Source organism: Ambystoma mexicanum, chromosome 1p (genome assembly GCF_040938575.1).
Source record: "Ambystoma mexicanum isolate Mex_15411 chromosome 1p, UKY_AmexF1_1, whole genome shotgun sequence".
Classification (NCBI taxonomy): Eukaryota; Metazoa; Chordata; class Amphibia; order Caudata; family Ambystomatidae; genus Ambystoma; species Ambystoma mexicanum.
The window spans coordinates 1,153,068,263-1,153,081,438 of record NC_090921.1 but is presented as its reverse complement, the minus strand read 5'-3'; the positions used below and the strand labels follow the sequence as shown (position 1 = coordinate 1,153,081,438).

General features: G+C 44.1%; 1 protein-coding gene across 3 annotated transcripts in view; it reads left to right on the top strand.

The window, feature by feature from the left end:
- LOC138450253 (B-cell receptor CD22-like) overlaps positions 1–13,176 on the top strand; it is a 695,432-nt gene that overhangs the window by 350,643 nt on the left and 331,613 nt on the right. For all 3 annotated transcript variants that reach the window (XM_069604828.1, XM_069604827.1, XM_069604826.1), the window contains exon 5: positions 4,557–4,823. In XM_069604828.1, coding sequence (XP_069460929.1) covers positions 4,557–4,823 — 267 coding nt within the window. The remainder of the gene's footprint in view (positions 1–4,556; positions 4,824–13,176) is intronic.

The window sequence follows — 13,176 nt, the reverse complement described above, 5'->3', positions numbered from 1 at the left end:
TTCTCCCTGGTTGTTCAACCAATACCTGGCACCTCTTGACCACCACATTGCCGCTCTCTGCTTCAATTTCCAGTGCTACGCGGATAGCACCCAGCTCGCCTTCAGGCTCCCATTTGCCGCCTCTTCTCCCTCTCTCATCCCGGATTGTCTGACTGCAATCCAAGAGTGGTGCGCCGCCAATGATCTCTGCCCGAATGCAAGCAAGATGGAGATCCTCCTCATTGGCACACCCGCACCTCTCTTTTCTGCCATTCTCTGGCTGGCCTCCCTTGGCCCTCCTCCTGCTCCCACCTCTGAGGCTAAGAACCTCTGGGTTATCTTTGACTCCTCTCTCTCCTTCTCTCTTCATATTTCCGACTTCTCTAAGAAGTCGAACTGCAAACTGCACCTCCTCAGAGGTATTCTTCCTTGCCTCTCCTTCCCCCAGAAGCTCACTGTATATAGAGGGCTGGTTCTCTCTAGGCTGGACTACAGTAACAGCCTCCTTTTAAATCTGACTGCCTCTACTCTCCGTCCTCTACAACTCATCCAGAACAGGACTGCAAGACTTGGCCTTGGCCTCAAGCCCAGGGATCATATCTCTCCAGCACTGAAATCTCTCCATTGGCTCCCAGTGTCTGCAAGGATCCAGTTCAAGACCCTTTGCATTGTCCACAAGGCCTACTGGGACCTGGGACCAAAATATCTCCAGCTTTCTCTTCTGAAGAATCTTCCTACTCGAGCACATTAGTCCTTCACCTCCAACTCCTTGAAGGCCAGTTGCTTTTCCAAGCAACAAGTTGGGGACAGATCTCTGTCTTTGGCTGGTGCCTCCCTCTGGAACAGCCTCCCTGCCTCTCTGAAACTTGAGCAGAACCATCTCTGGTTTCGAAAGCAGCTCAAGACTTTCCTCTTTGCTTCTGCCTTCTCTTTTCCGCTACCCTGCTGATCTCCTGTCGGATACTGCACTGGTTACCTGGCTACCCTCTGTACCACAGGCCCAGGTACCTGCCCTCCCAGTTGCACACATGCACTCCCCCCTGGCAACCCTGCACTCAACACTACAACCCCCCATACCGGCGCGTATCTATCACCTGTTTCTGCACTTAACCCTTGCACTACCACGTGCTGGCCGCACTTCTTGATTTTCAATCTTTGATCCTATGTCTTGCACTTGCTCCTCCTCCCCTTCCCCCGGCACGTCTCCCCTTCCCTGTCCCCTGCACTTGAGCAATCTCAGTGTCACTGGGCCTAGTAAGATCGTTGTCTTGTTCCCTCTTGTTCCCCTCCCTCGCCTTGTCGTACCTTGAAACATTTGTTTACAAGCGAAATATAAATAAAATATATCATATCAAGGAGTGTTGAGGGAAAAAGATGAAAAGGAGAATGCTATCTGTGTGTTATCTGTAAAGAAATTGGAAGGAGAGACCAAATAAGTAGGTGAGTTTACCAAGAGAGGATGAATATAAGTTATCAGTTTTGGGCCAAGCACAGAGCCTTGTGGAACACCTGCCTGGAAAGGGGTAGGATTGGCTGTGCTTGTGTTCCATGAAGTACTGAAGGATCTGGAAGACATGTAAGAGAGCATGGTGTTATCATTCAGTCAACCTGCCTGCCACATCCATCTTAGCCCACTCACTTTGCTACACACAGCAAAGACATTCTCCTTCACTAATCTCATTACCCCATTTGCTCTCGTACCTATAAATCTCCTTCACACTTGTGCCATGCTGAATCTCCTATGCTCCTACCCATCTTGATACTCTCTGGAATGTGACTTCGCCTGGGACAATTTTGATACCCTTCTTTCACCCTCATTCAGTTTCTTCATCACTTCTCATCCTATACCCACCAACTACCACTAAAGTTACTACTCTTTGACCTCGCCCTCTGTACTGGCTCCCATCCTGTGGACAGCAAGCCTACATTGCACCCCGGTTCAACCGTATGCCACGCAGTTGGTCGAGCAACTTGCACATCTTAGATGCTTGTGTTTCTCTTCACTCTTTATTCTGTACATTTATCTAGGTCTCTTATCCTGATTGCAGCTCACCCTCACAATCTCTCCAGAATCCTATTGCGTATTAACTTCTCTGCTGCCTTGAATACTGTGAACCATTCCTCTCCCCTTTGGTCCCTATTCGACTTTGTAAATCAGGATACTGCTCTTGAATGCATTGTCTCCCACCTAATAATTATTTATCAGCTTGTGGAACACGGATACCTCTGATCCTAAATGCCCGTCCTAGTTGGGTGCCAACCAAGGCTTTGACTGTTACCCACTAATTTTTACTTGTACACTCCCTCACTGGGCAACTCACTCCTTTTGGTTCACCTATCACCTCTTTGCGGATGGCACTTCTCCTTCACTTCTCTCACCTCTGTAACCTCAGTGCACATCTCTGATTGTCATTAAGCAGCTGTCAATGAAGTGCACTTTGTTGCCTGATGCCTACCTTCTCAAAGAATGAAGCCCACATTCACCAGCCTTGCCTCAAATGCCACCCTCTTGTTCCCTCTGCTACCTTCTTTCGCCCTGACCTGCTCTCCCCCTTCACTAAACCATGCAACTCTATAGTCCTGCTCAACACAAGAACATTCAGCCAATCCACACAATTCCTTATCCTAACTCTGGTGCTCGATTGCCTTGACAATTGAGCTGGCCTTCTCTTTTGCCTTCCCCCTCTACAACCTACTCACTGTGTACATCCCTTCGACGCCTGTATTATTGTATGTCTTCTCCCGTCCCTGGTTTATGTATCATGTATTACCCACGATGAACTGGTCAGTGGCTCAATACCTTTCCCTCCATTGTAAGGCGCCTGCTACAGGATTGGCCCAAAGACTCTCAATACATCCATACAAATAACTACAAACATAAACTTTACTTACTCTCTATTTTCGCATATTCATCGTTTCAGCTTTTTAAATAATTTACATATTGAAATGGCTATCCTAAAATGTGCATTATTGTTTTTTTGTTTATGAACAAAGCACATAAAAAGTTGTTCATGTTGCTCCTTTTCCAGAGGCTTCCTTTGCACAGAGTATTTTAAAATTGTATATGAGAAATACAACGAATCAGGCTGTACATAGTGTCATGATATGATAGTTTATTTATAACGCGCATCGAACCTGTGGTTCTCCATGTCTTCTTGTTTCCAAGGCGAGTAGGTTGCCCCTGAGCTATGCTCGCCAGACAAATGGTTTGAATGTTCATTCAACTTTGGGGTGGTATTACAGAAACATCGAGTCAGCGCAATCAGCACTAGAGCAAACATTGCCCTACTGCCAAAAACATTCCTTCAATGCATTCTTAAGCCAGGGAAAAAGACTGCGACTGGGGCCAACATCTGAACCTCTGAGAAAGAGAAAGGTATGTCTGCAGTACTGCTTTTCACACTCGGTGGAATACGACTCACACAAACTCCAAAAGGTTGATGCTGCACTGGTATAACCCCTTCCACAACATCGCCAACTCATGGGGTGAGATCCCGCTCTCCCACTTCAGTTAAATATTGCTGTGTCATGTTTAACCAACAATGAACGTACAGGAACAAAGGTGTCACTGGGCGACTCACCTCATAAATCACGAGTCATGTTCTGCTAGTTTAGAAGTGTTGTAAAAAATATATTAGAGAAACCAAATGTTCTATCAAAATGCAAACAAAGAGTAAAGCAAATCCTGAAATGGCTTTGCAAGACTGACACATTAGGCCAAGGACGCATGCAATCAATCATTTAATAATGAAACATTAATACCCGATCTGGCTGGCTGGATGGGGCGGTGGATATTGGCCCTGGCCCTGAGCTAAAGACCCAAGCATTGCTAGAGCATTTAAGAAGGGTTCCCAGTTCTGTTACCATCAAGCTGGCACCCCGAAGAGGGTATTATTGCTATTGCCAATCCAGTAACTTAGGGTGTAGAGACAATTGTATTTTGATTGAATGAACGTGACGTCTCGCGGCGTCCGGTTGATTCAAACAAAATACTTTAGTAACATGACGGCCACAGGGCTGGAAGACGGGGCTCCATACAGAGACACTCTTCCATGTCCATGTTGGCCAGCGCGGACAACGGGAGGAGGCCGTAGCAGCAGCGGCCTGCGCCTTTGCTGCAGAAACCAGGTACGTGGGGCTGGGGATTAAAAGAAGAAGGGAAGGGGGCTGGATGGAAGATGGCAGGGTGTGGTGGGGGAAGATGCCATTAGGTTGCTCGGAATGCAGGCTTGGATCGGTAGATTCAAGGCACGTTCTTAGCAACTCGATTTCTTGCTCACCCACATAGGGTTCTAATTTCAAATCTTTAATAATGACCTTTAAATTAACTCCACATTGATATTACCGGCTTCCTCTGTCAATTTGCTATCATTGTGGAATGGAAAACTCAAAATGTACTTGTAGTTAAAACATTATTTCATGAAACGTTTAGGTTTATTGATCTTAACTGCAAGTATTAATACTATAAGTAACTCGTAGCAGCTTTATATCACAGCTATCAGTTTACAAATCAACAATTAATACATTGATATTTAAATAAATAGACCAGCGATGATGTTTTTTTTATATCCTTTCAGATTCTCCAAAGTTTGTCCAAGTTGTCCTGGAGGGGCACAGCGCTACCATAAAGGAAGGAGAGAGTCTAGATTTGAAGTGTCACGTTAATAGCAGCAACCCTCCTGTCACAGAGTACAACTGGTACAAAGGAAACGCTGAAATGGACAAGAATGGACAGACTTTGATCATTAAAGGAGCCACTAAAGAGCATGCTGGGAAATATACATGCGAAGCCTCAAATTCCGTCGGCAAAGGGAAGTCTCCACCAATGGATGTAATTATCCACTGTAAGTAGCTCACTGCTGCGGTTATTTATGCTCTCAAGTGTGATCAGCTGATTTGGTGATCCCAGTATTAAGAATAATTCAATGTGCTTTCTTTGGAGAGACAGTAAAAGAAGATCCTGTCTTCTGTCTGTAATCAGAAGTATACTTGGAACGCCCATGAGTTTATTTCAGCAACTTACATCTGAAATTGAATAAACAAGTACTTTACAACTGGCACATTTTGCATGCATATGGGCCAGATTTAAAAATACAAAACAAAAAAAAAGCAAATCACCAGGTGCAAGTCCTTGGAACTAAAAAGTAACTTGGGGAAAATCAAAAGTGTAAAATAAAGTAAACAAATGTTTCTCCGAAAGTGATGTCAGGCTATAAGTATGTGAATTACTTTCCAGTAAAAATGTTAAACGTGTTAAATATTGTTCTGCTGATTTGTCCACATTGCCCTTCCACTCCAGGTTTTTTGGTTTCCCTCACTACACGTGGGATCCTATAGTAAAAAATGTCCATTTCCATCACTGGTAGCAGAATCCATGACTAGCAACACAAACAGCCCCAGGCTTGCGTCCTACCTTGGGGTATCAATCAATGAAGGGATGGGGCCACGTTGGCCATGTGTCTGAAACACCAATAATAGGCAAAATGCATCACTCTCTCTATATTCCATCCAAACGCCTCTCCTAAGCCTTGCAGGGAAATAGAGAGATGAGCTCCTGCTGCTACCAGTGACCCTGCTTTGGTGTCTATGAAACACAATGCCCTCACCTGACCACCTCCCACTCTACCCTGGACGTTTCAATCTGACATCAGCCCCAACTGGCTGGACAAATAAATCTGTAGGAACGGCAAAATTACAACATTTTAAAAGGCGGACCTAGCAAACAGAAGTGCAGTATCCAAATGACCAGAACCAATTAGAAGGCCAAATCTGTGCACACACAGCACAAGCACAATATGACACCTAGACAAAATCAATGCCCAGAGGCGTAACTAGGGAGGGAGGGCAAAGGGGGCTATAGCGCCAGGTCTTTTGGTTGTAGCCCCAGACTGAAGCTCTGGGGTTACAACCAAAAAGGCTAGCTAGCCCCCAGTCCTGACAGTGCCAAAATTAGCATAGCCCCGGATCTTTACCAGACCTAGCAACACCCATGGCAATGCCACATCTCCTTCTCAGAAAAAAAAAAAACACAAACTCTTTATTCTGGGTTCTCTCACACATTATGAATTTTGAGGAAGTGTGTGTGTGTGTGTGTGCGTGTGAAGATGTGTTCGGGTATGGCTGCATGTCAGACTGTGTTTCTCTGCATGTTGGCTTGTTTGTTGCCGTTGTTTGTTTCTCACTATGTGTTCCTGTTTAAACATGATGTGTGAGCGTGTCATTGTTCAAATGTCTTATATGAATTCTTCATTGTTATACCTGCGTATGTGCATCTGTCTGGTGTTAATGTCGCTGTGTGTGCCTACCCGTGTGTGTTGTCATCTCTGTCTAGTGAACCCAGTTACTGTCCATCTAAGCTTCAGGTTTGACACGAGCTTCAGAAAAAAAATATAAGTTCCTGCACTTGTAAGTGAATGTGTCTTTTGACTGGCTTGGGATAAACTTTTCCAAAAATCAATTATATCCCAGGTCTCTCCGACTGGAAATACTGGCAGAAATGTATCAAAAGGTGGAAAAGATATTAAGAAAACAAAAAACACTATTGTCAGGCCTAATCCCATTCATTTTCCAATTAATAAAAAGTGCTTCGTTTGAACACTCGTAGCACGAAAACCGCTTTCAGGATTTTCACCAAACAATAAACAAGTTAGGCACAATGCATTGCAGATGTGCCTTTTGTTGGTTTGGTGTAAATTCATCCAGTAGTTTTACAATATTTGAGGGAGAAGGGGGTGCCCCATGCTGCTGACATTTTCTTTATATATCTCCCACAATGTTTTGCAGCAGAGATGCTGAGAAGCTTTTCAGAAATGAAATCTGCCTTTTATTGCTTGATGCAAGGAATTCCCTCGGCAATATTGAGGGAAGACAGAAATGAGAATGCTCAAAATGGTATTTGAAGGAGGAAATGTGATACAATAATATTAGTTTGCAGGTGAGGGGAAAGAGGAACGCATGTTCAAAGGGGCAATTTGGGTTCACTGGGTAGCCCATTTGGGGGAGAAAATGTTTGGCTTAATGCAGGAATCCCATAAGAATCTGATGAGATTCCCAAGACAATGTCACAAGAGGTGCTGAGAAAATAACATGTGTCACACAAAACGAAGAGTAAAAGTGGTTAATGGGAGAGGGTCAGGGATAATAAACAAAAGGAAGGAGTTTGGGGGTCACCAAGAAATGAGGAGAGGGTCACATGGTGAGTGTCAAGGAGGAAAGCAAAGACTTTTAATGTTCAAGTGTGTTCCCATTACTGAAGGAATGAGCACTCTGTATTACCACCTGAATGATTATGGGGAATGACATCACTGGAATAAAGGATGGCATCAAAGGAGGTATTGTTGTGGGAATAAATAGAGGGGTAAACACGGGTGTAATCAATAGCGTTTGGACAACTGACACTTAGCAATAGTCTTTTAAACCTTCAGAGAGTTTGAGTCACAACTACTAGACAAAAGGGCTATGGGTTTATTTGTACAGCAGCTGAAGGCCATGTCCAGTGGACCCTGCGGCCTCCGGCTAAGTCTCCCTATGTTTTTAAATATTTGGGGCAACATGGACAATGGGCACAGCTGTAGGTGCCCTCCCATTAGAAAGTGAATGAGAAAATACCTGAAATCAAAGAAGGGATGCAAAATGGTATACAACACGCGGACATGGGGCACATCTACCAGGTGTGCTGATTTAAGGTCCTCATACACCTCGTACACTTCCCACACCAGCTCAATTTCAAGGGTTTTGAAGTAATAAATCAGAGGACTCTAACTATCTCTTAAGTAATTTTTTTTGTTAGATAGATAGATAGATAGATAGATAGATAGATAGATAGATAGATAGATAGATAGATAGATTGATTTTGGCATCAAGAGGAGGATGTGTAGTTTGTGTTAGGAAAGACTTCCCTTATGTGCACTTTTCCCTCCATTTGTGAACCCCCAAACATTTTGCTTTTGTTTGGCTTACCTAACCGGTCTTTTTCCAGTGGAGCACAGCCTCAGCTGCACTCCTCTGGGCTTTTGCTCACTTGTTATGGGGAAGCTGACACGTCATTGAGGCTGTCAGTACTGGGAAACTATGTTTCCCTTAGTCTTTGACTATGTTGCCATTTCTTGGTAACTTTGTACCTATGTGCTAAGTACCTTCCCGTACCGCACATAGGGATCCTTTTGTTTCATGGTCCTAGCCACCATCTAAAGATTTTTTGGTGTTTGTACAAGCAAACTGGTGGTAGCAGTTTACTTTTAAAGTATTTTTACTTTGTTTTTTTGGACCATACTGCTTTTACCGTTTTTGGCTCAAGACTGTGGCCAGTGCTGAAAAATGGACGTGCCACAAAGTCTTTTGTTCTGTCCTTTGACCATTTTGTCCCTTTGCCTTCACCCAGGTTGAGAGACCTGGGTATTCCTTATTTGGGCATACAGTCTCCCGCGAAAACCACATCTTTTGCGGGCTCCTGTATGTCACCTGTGCTAGTGCCCAGGAAGAGGGCTGGGTCTGTCTGGTCCCAATCCACACTACTGGTGCCAGTATGTCTGGTAGGCCTGAATGACTGGAACCACCGTGGGCAACGATTGGCCCACGCCTGCCGTGCATGCAAGAGAGCAGATCTTCCATTGGCTATCTGAGATTTGGGTGTTAAACGGATCTTGGATAAGAGAAGGGGCTCTGCATCCATTCCAGGTCGATCGACTGAAGTTCACACCGAACTACAGAAGGAGTAAAGTATCCTTAATGAAAGATCATACTCGAAGAACCATCGGAGACATGCTAGGAAGGTTTGGAACCCTGTCCCTGCTGTTGTACCTTCAGACCCCTGCTTTTGCATCGTACCAAGAAGGCCTGCAAGGGCTCTTTGCCCCTTGGAGTAGTGGGAACAACTACTCTCGCCACCTTCTGCTTGCCCTCGCAAAGAGCCCCTTCGGAAGTGTTCCTGGGCCATCCAGTGAACTGTCCAGCTAGATCCTGGGGTAGTGCAAAGGAACGGCACCGCTCCGAGTTGAGGATAGAGACTTTGGCAATTGCGTACATGTGGTCCGGGCCCTCTCCCGCCAAAACTCATTGTCCTAGCTCCTCTGGGTCGCAATTTCTGAGAGTGTGCCACGCCACGAGCAGATGCAGTCCCTGTGTCTCCCCGATGTGGTGACTGCTGCTGTGCATGCCTGTAGACCTTCCCCAGCATGTCCTGAGATTTGCGGCAACAGAACTATCCTTCTCCTTTCTCCGAGAGATGAGAAAAGGCTAATGTCCTGTCACAGACGATCGTCCCATTCTGCAGCCGCTGAGAGCCAGAGAGGCTTGTAACTGCAGGGGTGAAACCTACTGGCAGAGTGGGCTAGATCGGCAACGTTTGGTCTGGACTGTGTCAAGGGTCAGTGAGTACTTTCATCACTTACCGGTGGCCCCCTGGCACATTCATCTGTTTTTAGCACAAGAATCCCTTAAAAGATAAGCATATTGGCTAGACTAGCCTGCACTCCCCTCCCAAACCCTGAAAATTGCTCTATCCGCAATGGTCGACCATCCTCAAGGAGAAGGCTTTATACTTCATCACATCAACCACCTTCCTAAACAGCTACAGCCCCCTGAAGGGAACCTGCTTTTTCGCTTTACGCACAACTGCGCATTGTTAACGCACTTCCACACTTTGAGCACAAGGCTCCTCACTTCTTAGGCCTGGACTACATAAGTTAGGGATTGACTATGAAGGACTGCCTAATGCGATATCTGTGTTAAACATGCCACTCTCTGTTGCAGGTTGTGGTTATTTTCTCCCCTTTCATCAGCCTTAGGCTAAATGCATTTTTGTATATATGTTACATAGTGAATACGAGTGTGTGGTAACTGCTTTCTTAATACTGTGGTTTAATCATGTTTTGTTATAAAGGCTATAATAAATGTATTTTTGATATACATCTGTCTAATAGTAATCTGTGGAGTTTTTCTGTTTGTGCTCATTGTGGGCTTCCGATCACTCTCACCCCTCCTGAGGTTTAGTCTTGACTGCCTGCCAAGCTACCTTAGATTGTTCTGGTTTGTTCAGAAGGTTCCCCTGCTTCACGAAACTACGGTGGCCTCCTAAACTTCTAGACACCAGGTCAGAGTTTAGAAATCCATCCTAACAGTTTGTGATATGGGTTCATGTTATGTTTATATTGTTTGGTCAATGTTTAAATGCATGTATGGCTGGAGCTCAATGTATATGTGTGTCTAAGAGTAGCAGTGTACGGATGGGATTGTTGCTGGGTAGCACCGCTTCATGGTCCAGTACTTGTACCGCATGGCGCATATTGGTATAATATGCCCCTATACTCCAGGTAGTCAAACAATATACAGAGAGAGCCATCCAATAGGAAAGCAGTCTGAAAACATGCTGCGTATTATCAAAAACTATCATAAACATCAGATGCCAAGAATGCCCAGCACATACCAGCTAGTCATGACCTATCACATACAATGGATGTGTAGGATCATAATATACCCAAGCAGTCCATTCAAATGTCAACTTTCAGGAACATCATACCACATACTAGTGGTTGCTATCACATGTTTGTGTATTTTCACCATCAATGAAGTGGTTTGCAGGTGCCCCTGATTCTGTATGTCAGATGTTACCATATATGTACTGATATTCTCATTCCTCCTTTCATATACTGTCTACTGACTTAATATGCCCAGGTACCTGCACAATTTGCGAGGTGTTGATAGCATATTCCTGGATATAAGCGCCACATGCCCTATGAGAGGAATTACTTTGATATGTCCAAATGCTCACTGTGCCAGGTATAGGCATACTTGGTCAGGAATGCAGACTATGCAAGGCCTTAGGTTTCTATGCCAAGTGAATCCAACCAGATACCTTTGTTACAGATCAGGAGCCACCATCCTTATGATGAACCACTACTACCGCATGCTAGATCCTTCAACTCTTCCCGAGGCCGTTCAGTGATATGGTACTCATGTTTATGTAAAGTGGAACTCATGTTTCAATCAAGCAGACGGTGTTCTGAAAAATCTCCTAAATGATTTGCTGCAGAGAAATACTGCTGTGTACTATTGCGCTTCAGGAGAAATCTCAAGCATTATAATATCTCAAGTGTTCCCCTTCAGAAATATCTGTAAATCCTGACCACTATATATCAACCCAATATTTTGAAAAGGCTCCTGGGTGGTGAATATGGAAAATCCAGCATCGCAGTGGCGCTGAAGTATTTTGCTCATTCAGTCGTAACCGAGATGGTATTTAGGCTGCAAACATTGGAAGTTTCACCAGATGCCGATGAGTATTACCAAACCTGGTCTATAAAGAAATTTAAGGCAGGGCAATTGTGGCTTTTTTGTTTCCGTTTGTTTACTCCACCAGTCACTTCTTGGTGGACTGATAAGGCACCTTGCTCTCCCCCAATCAGCGCACCACCAATCCTCCTAACCTAAGCACTCCAAGACTTCCAGTTACACCATCCATTCACTTTCACTCAAACTACTGCTCATGCTGTTTCTCAACACAGTCACACTTGACCCACAGCTCACAATGGGCAGCTGCTAACCACCTGCCATTGATGAAAATCCACAACTCTCACCAGTCGCTCACCACCAGAACATTACCATTCACCACCACTTGACTACCCAGTGTACCGCTCATCAAACCTATTCACTACCAGCTGACAAAATTCAACCCAATCAAGCTACCTCTCACTGCTGCCCGCACTACTGCTTTCCCAGTTATCATTACCCCTACTACACCATTCTATTCACCAGCTAATCTACACTTACTCACGCTAACATTCACTACAGCCGATTACAACCGTTTTCGTTACCACGACTGTCGCCATTCTTCACTGACTCACATCGCTGCCCTCCATATCGTGCCCCAGCCACAACAACACTTGTGTTTAAAGTATGTGTGTATATGCAATACCCCTCATCACCAAACCAGTCAAACTTAGAGAAAGTGCACTGCCCCCTTCTCCCCAAAAAATTACCACCTCGCAGCAAGTTCATCCTTAATTTCACAAATGTTACTCACAGCAAGCACATGCTATTTGCCTGACAACGTTTCTAAATTTCAACGTCAAGTCTATGTCGAGGCCGCTGAAATGACACAGAAATTGGCATAGAAATACAGGGCCACTATTAGCAAAGACAAAATGGAAACTCGAATGCAGTCTTATCCCTCTCGATATTGAATCATGCTGGTATGCTCACATATTTCTATGAAGAATTATATAATGTGTTTTTTTTGCCAACAATTTGTATATTTAGCAAGTACTGACTAATATACAGAAAACCATGGATGAAAATCCCATCGTCACCCCTTGACTTAATTTTGTGATGCAGTCAAATTTATTTGCCTGACTGTGCCTTTTATATTTTCCTCATATGACTATGTTAGGTGGGCCTTGAAGTGATTCAGATGGATTACAGTGTATGAAGTATTAATAAAGCTTTATTCATAAATAATTGAATTGATTATATAGCCTTGCCCGATATGGAAGATCTACAGTAAATTATCTAGTGAGTGTGTAATCCACAAAAACATCTGTACATGATGAGCCCAATTATGTGAATGAAAATGAGATGGTCAATAGATGTTTCTAAATATATTTAGTGCAAAGGCCTTACGTGACGCCATGGAATGGAGGGAGTTTGGGAACTTATTCTGCATCGTAAAACCCAGAACTTTCTCTGACACTTAGAGTTTTAAGGTTAAGGATCAGATATGTACACCACAAAACGAATTGTCTCTAGGATGTTAGCACTGCTTTTTAGCCATGTCATAGAGTATTGTTGTGGCAGGGCTAAAATGGGACCACATTTGCAGGGACATCAATTCATTCAAAGGTCAGAAGCAGCAAAAATCAGGCCATGTAAACGATTGCATCAAAGGAAGGAAAATAATTTGACATGTTCTCATGATGACATCATAGGAAGTCATGTCATATGACCTTGGGCCCGGGTGACATCAAAGAAAACAACACCACAAGTTTAAAAAAATACTATTGTATACTACAATTAATATGATATGATATGATATTTTATTTATATTGCACTCGCACACAAGTGTTTCAGAGCGCGACCAAGCAAAGGGAGGGGAACAAGGGTGAAAAAAAAATAAAAACAACGATCCTACTAGGCCCAGTGTCATTAAGAACACACAAGTGCATGGAGAAGAGAAAAGGGGGAAAGTGCGTGGAAGGGGGAGAA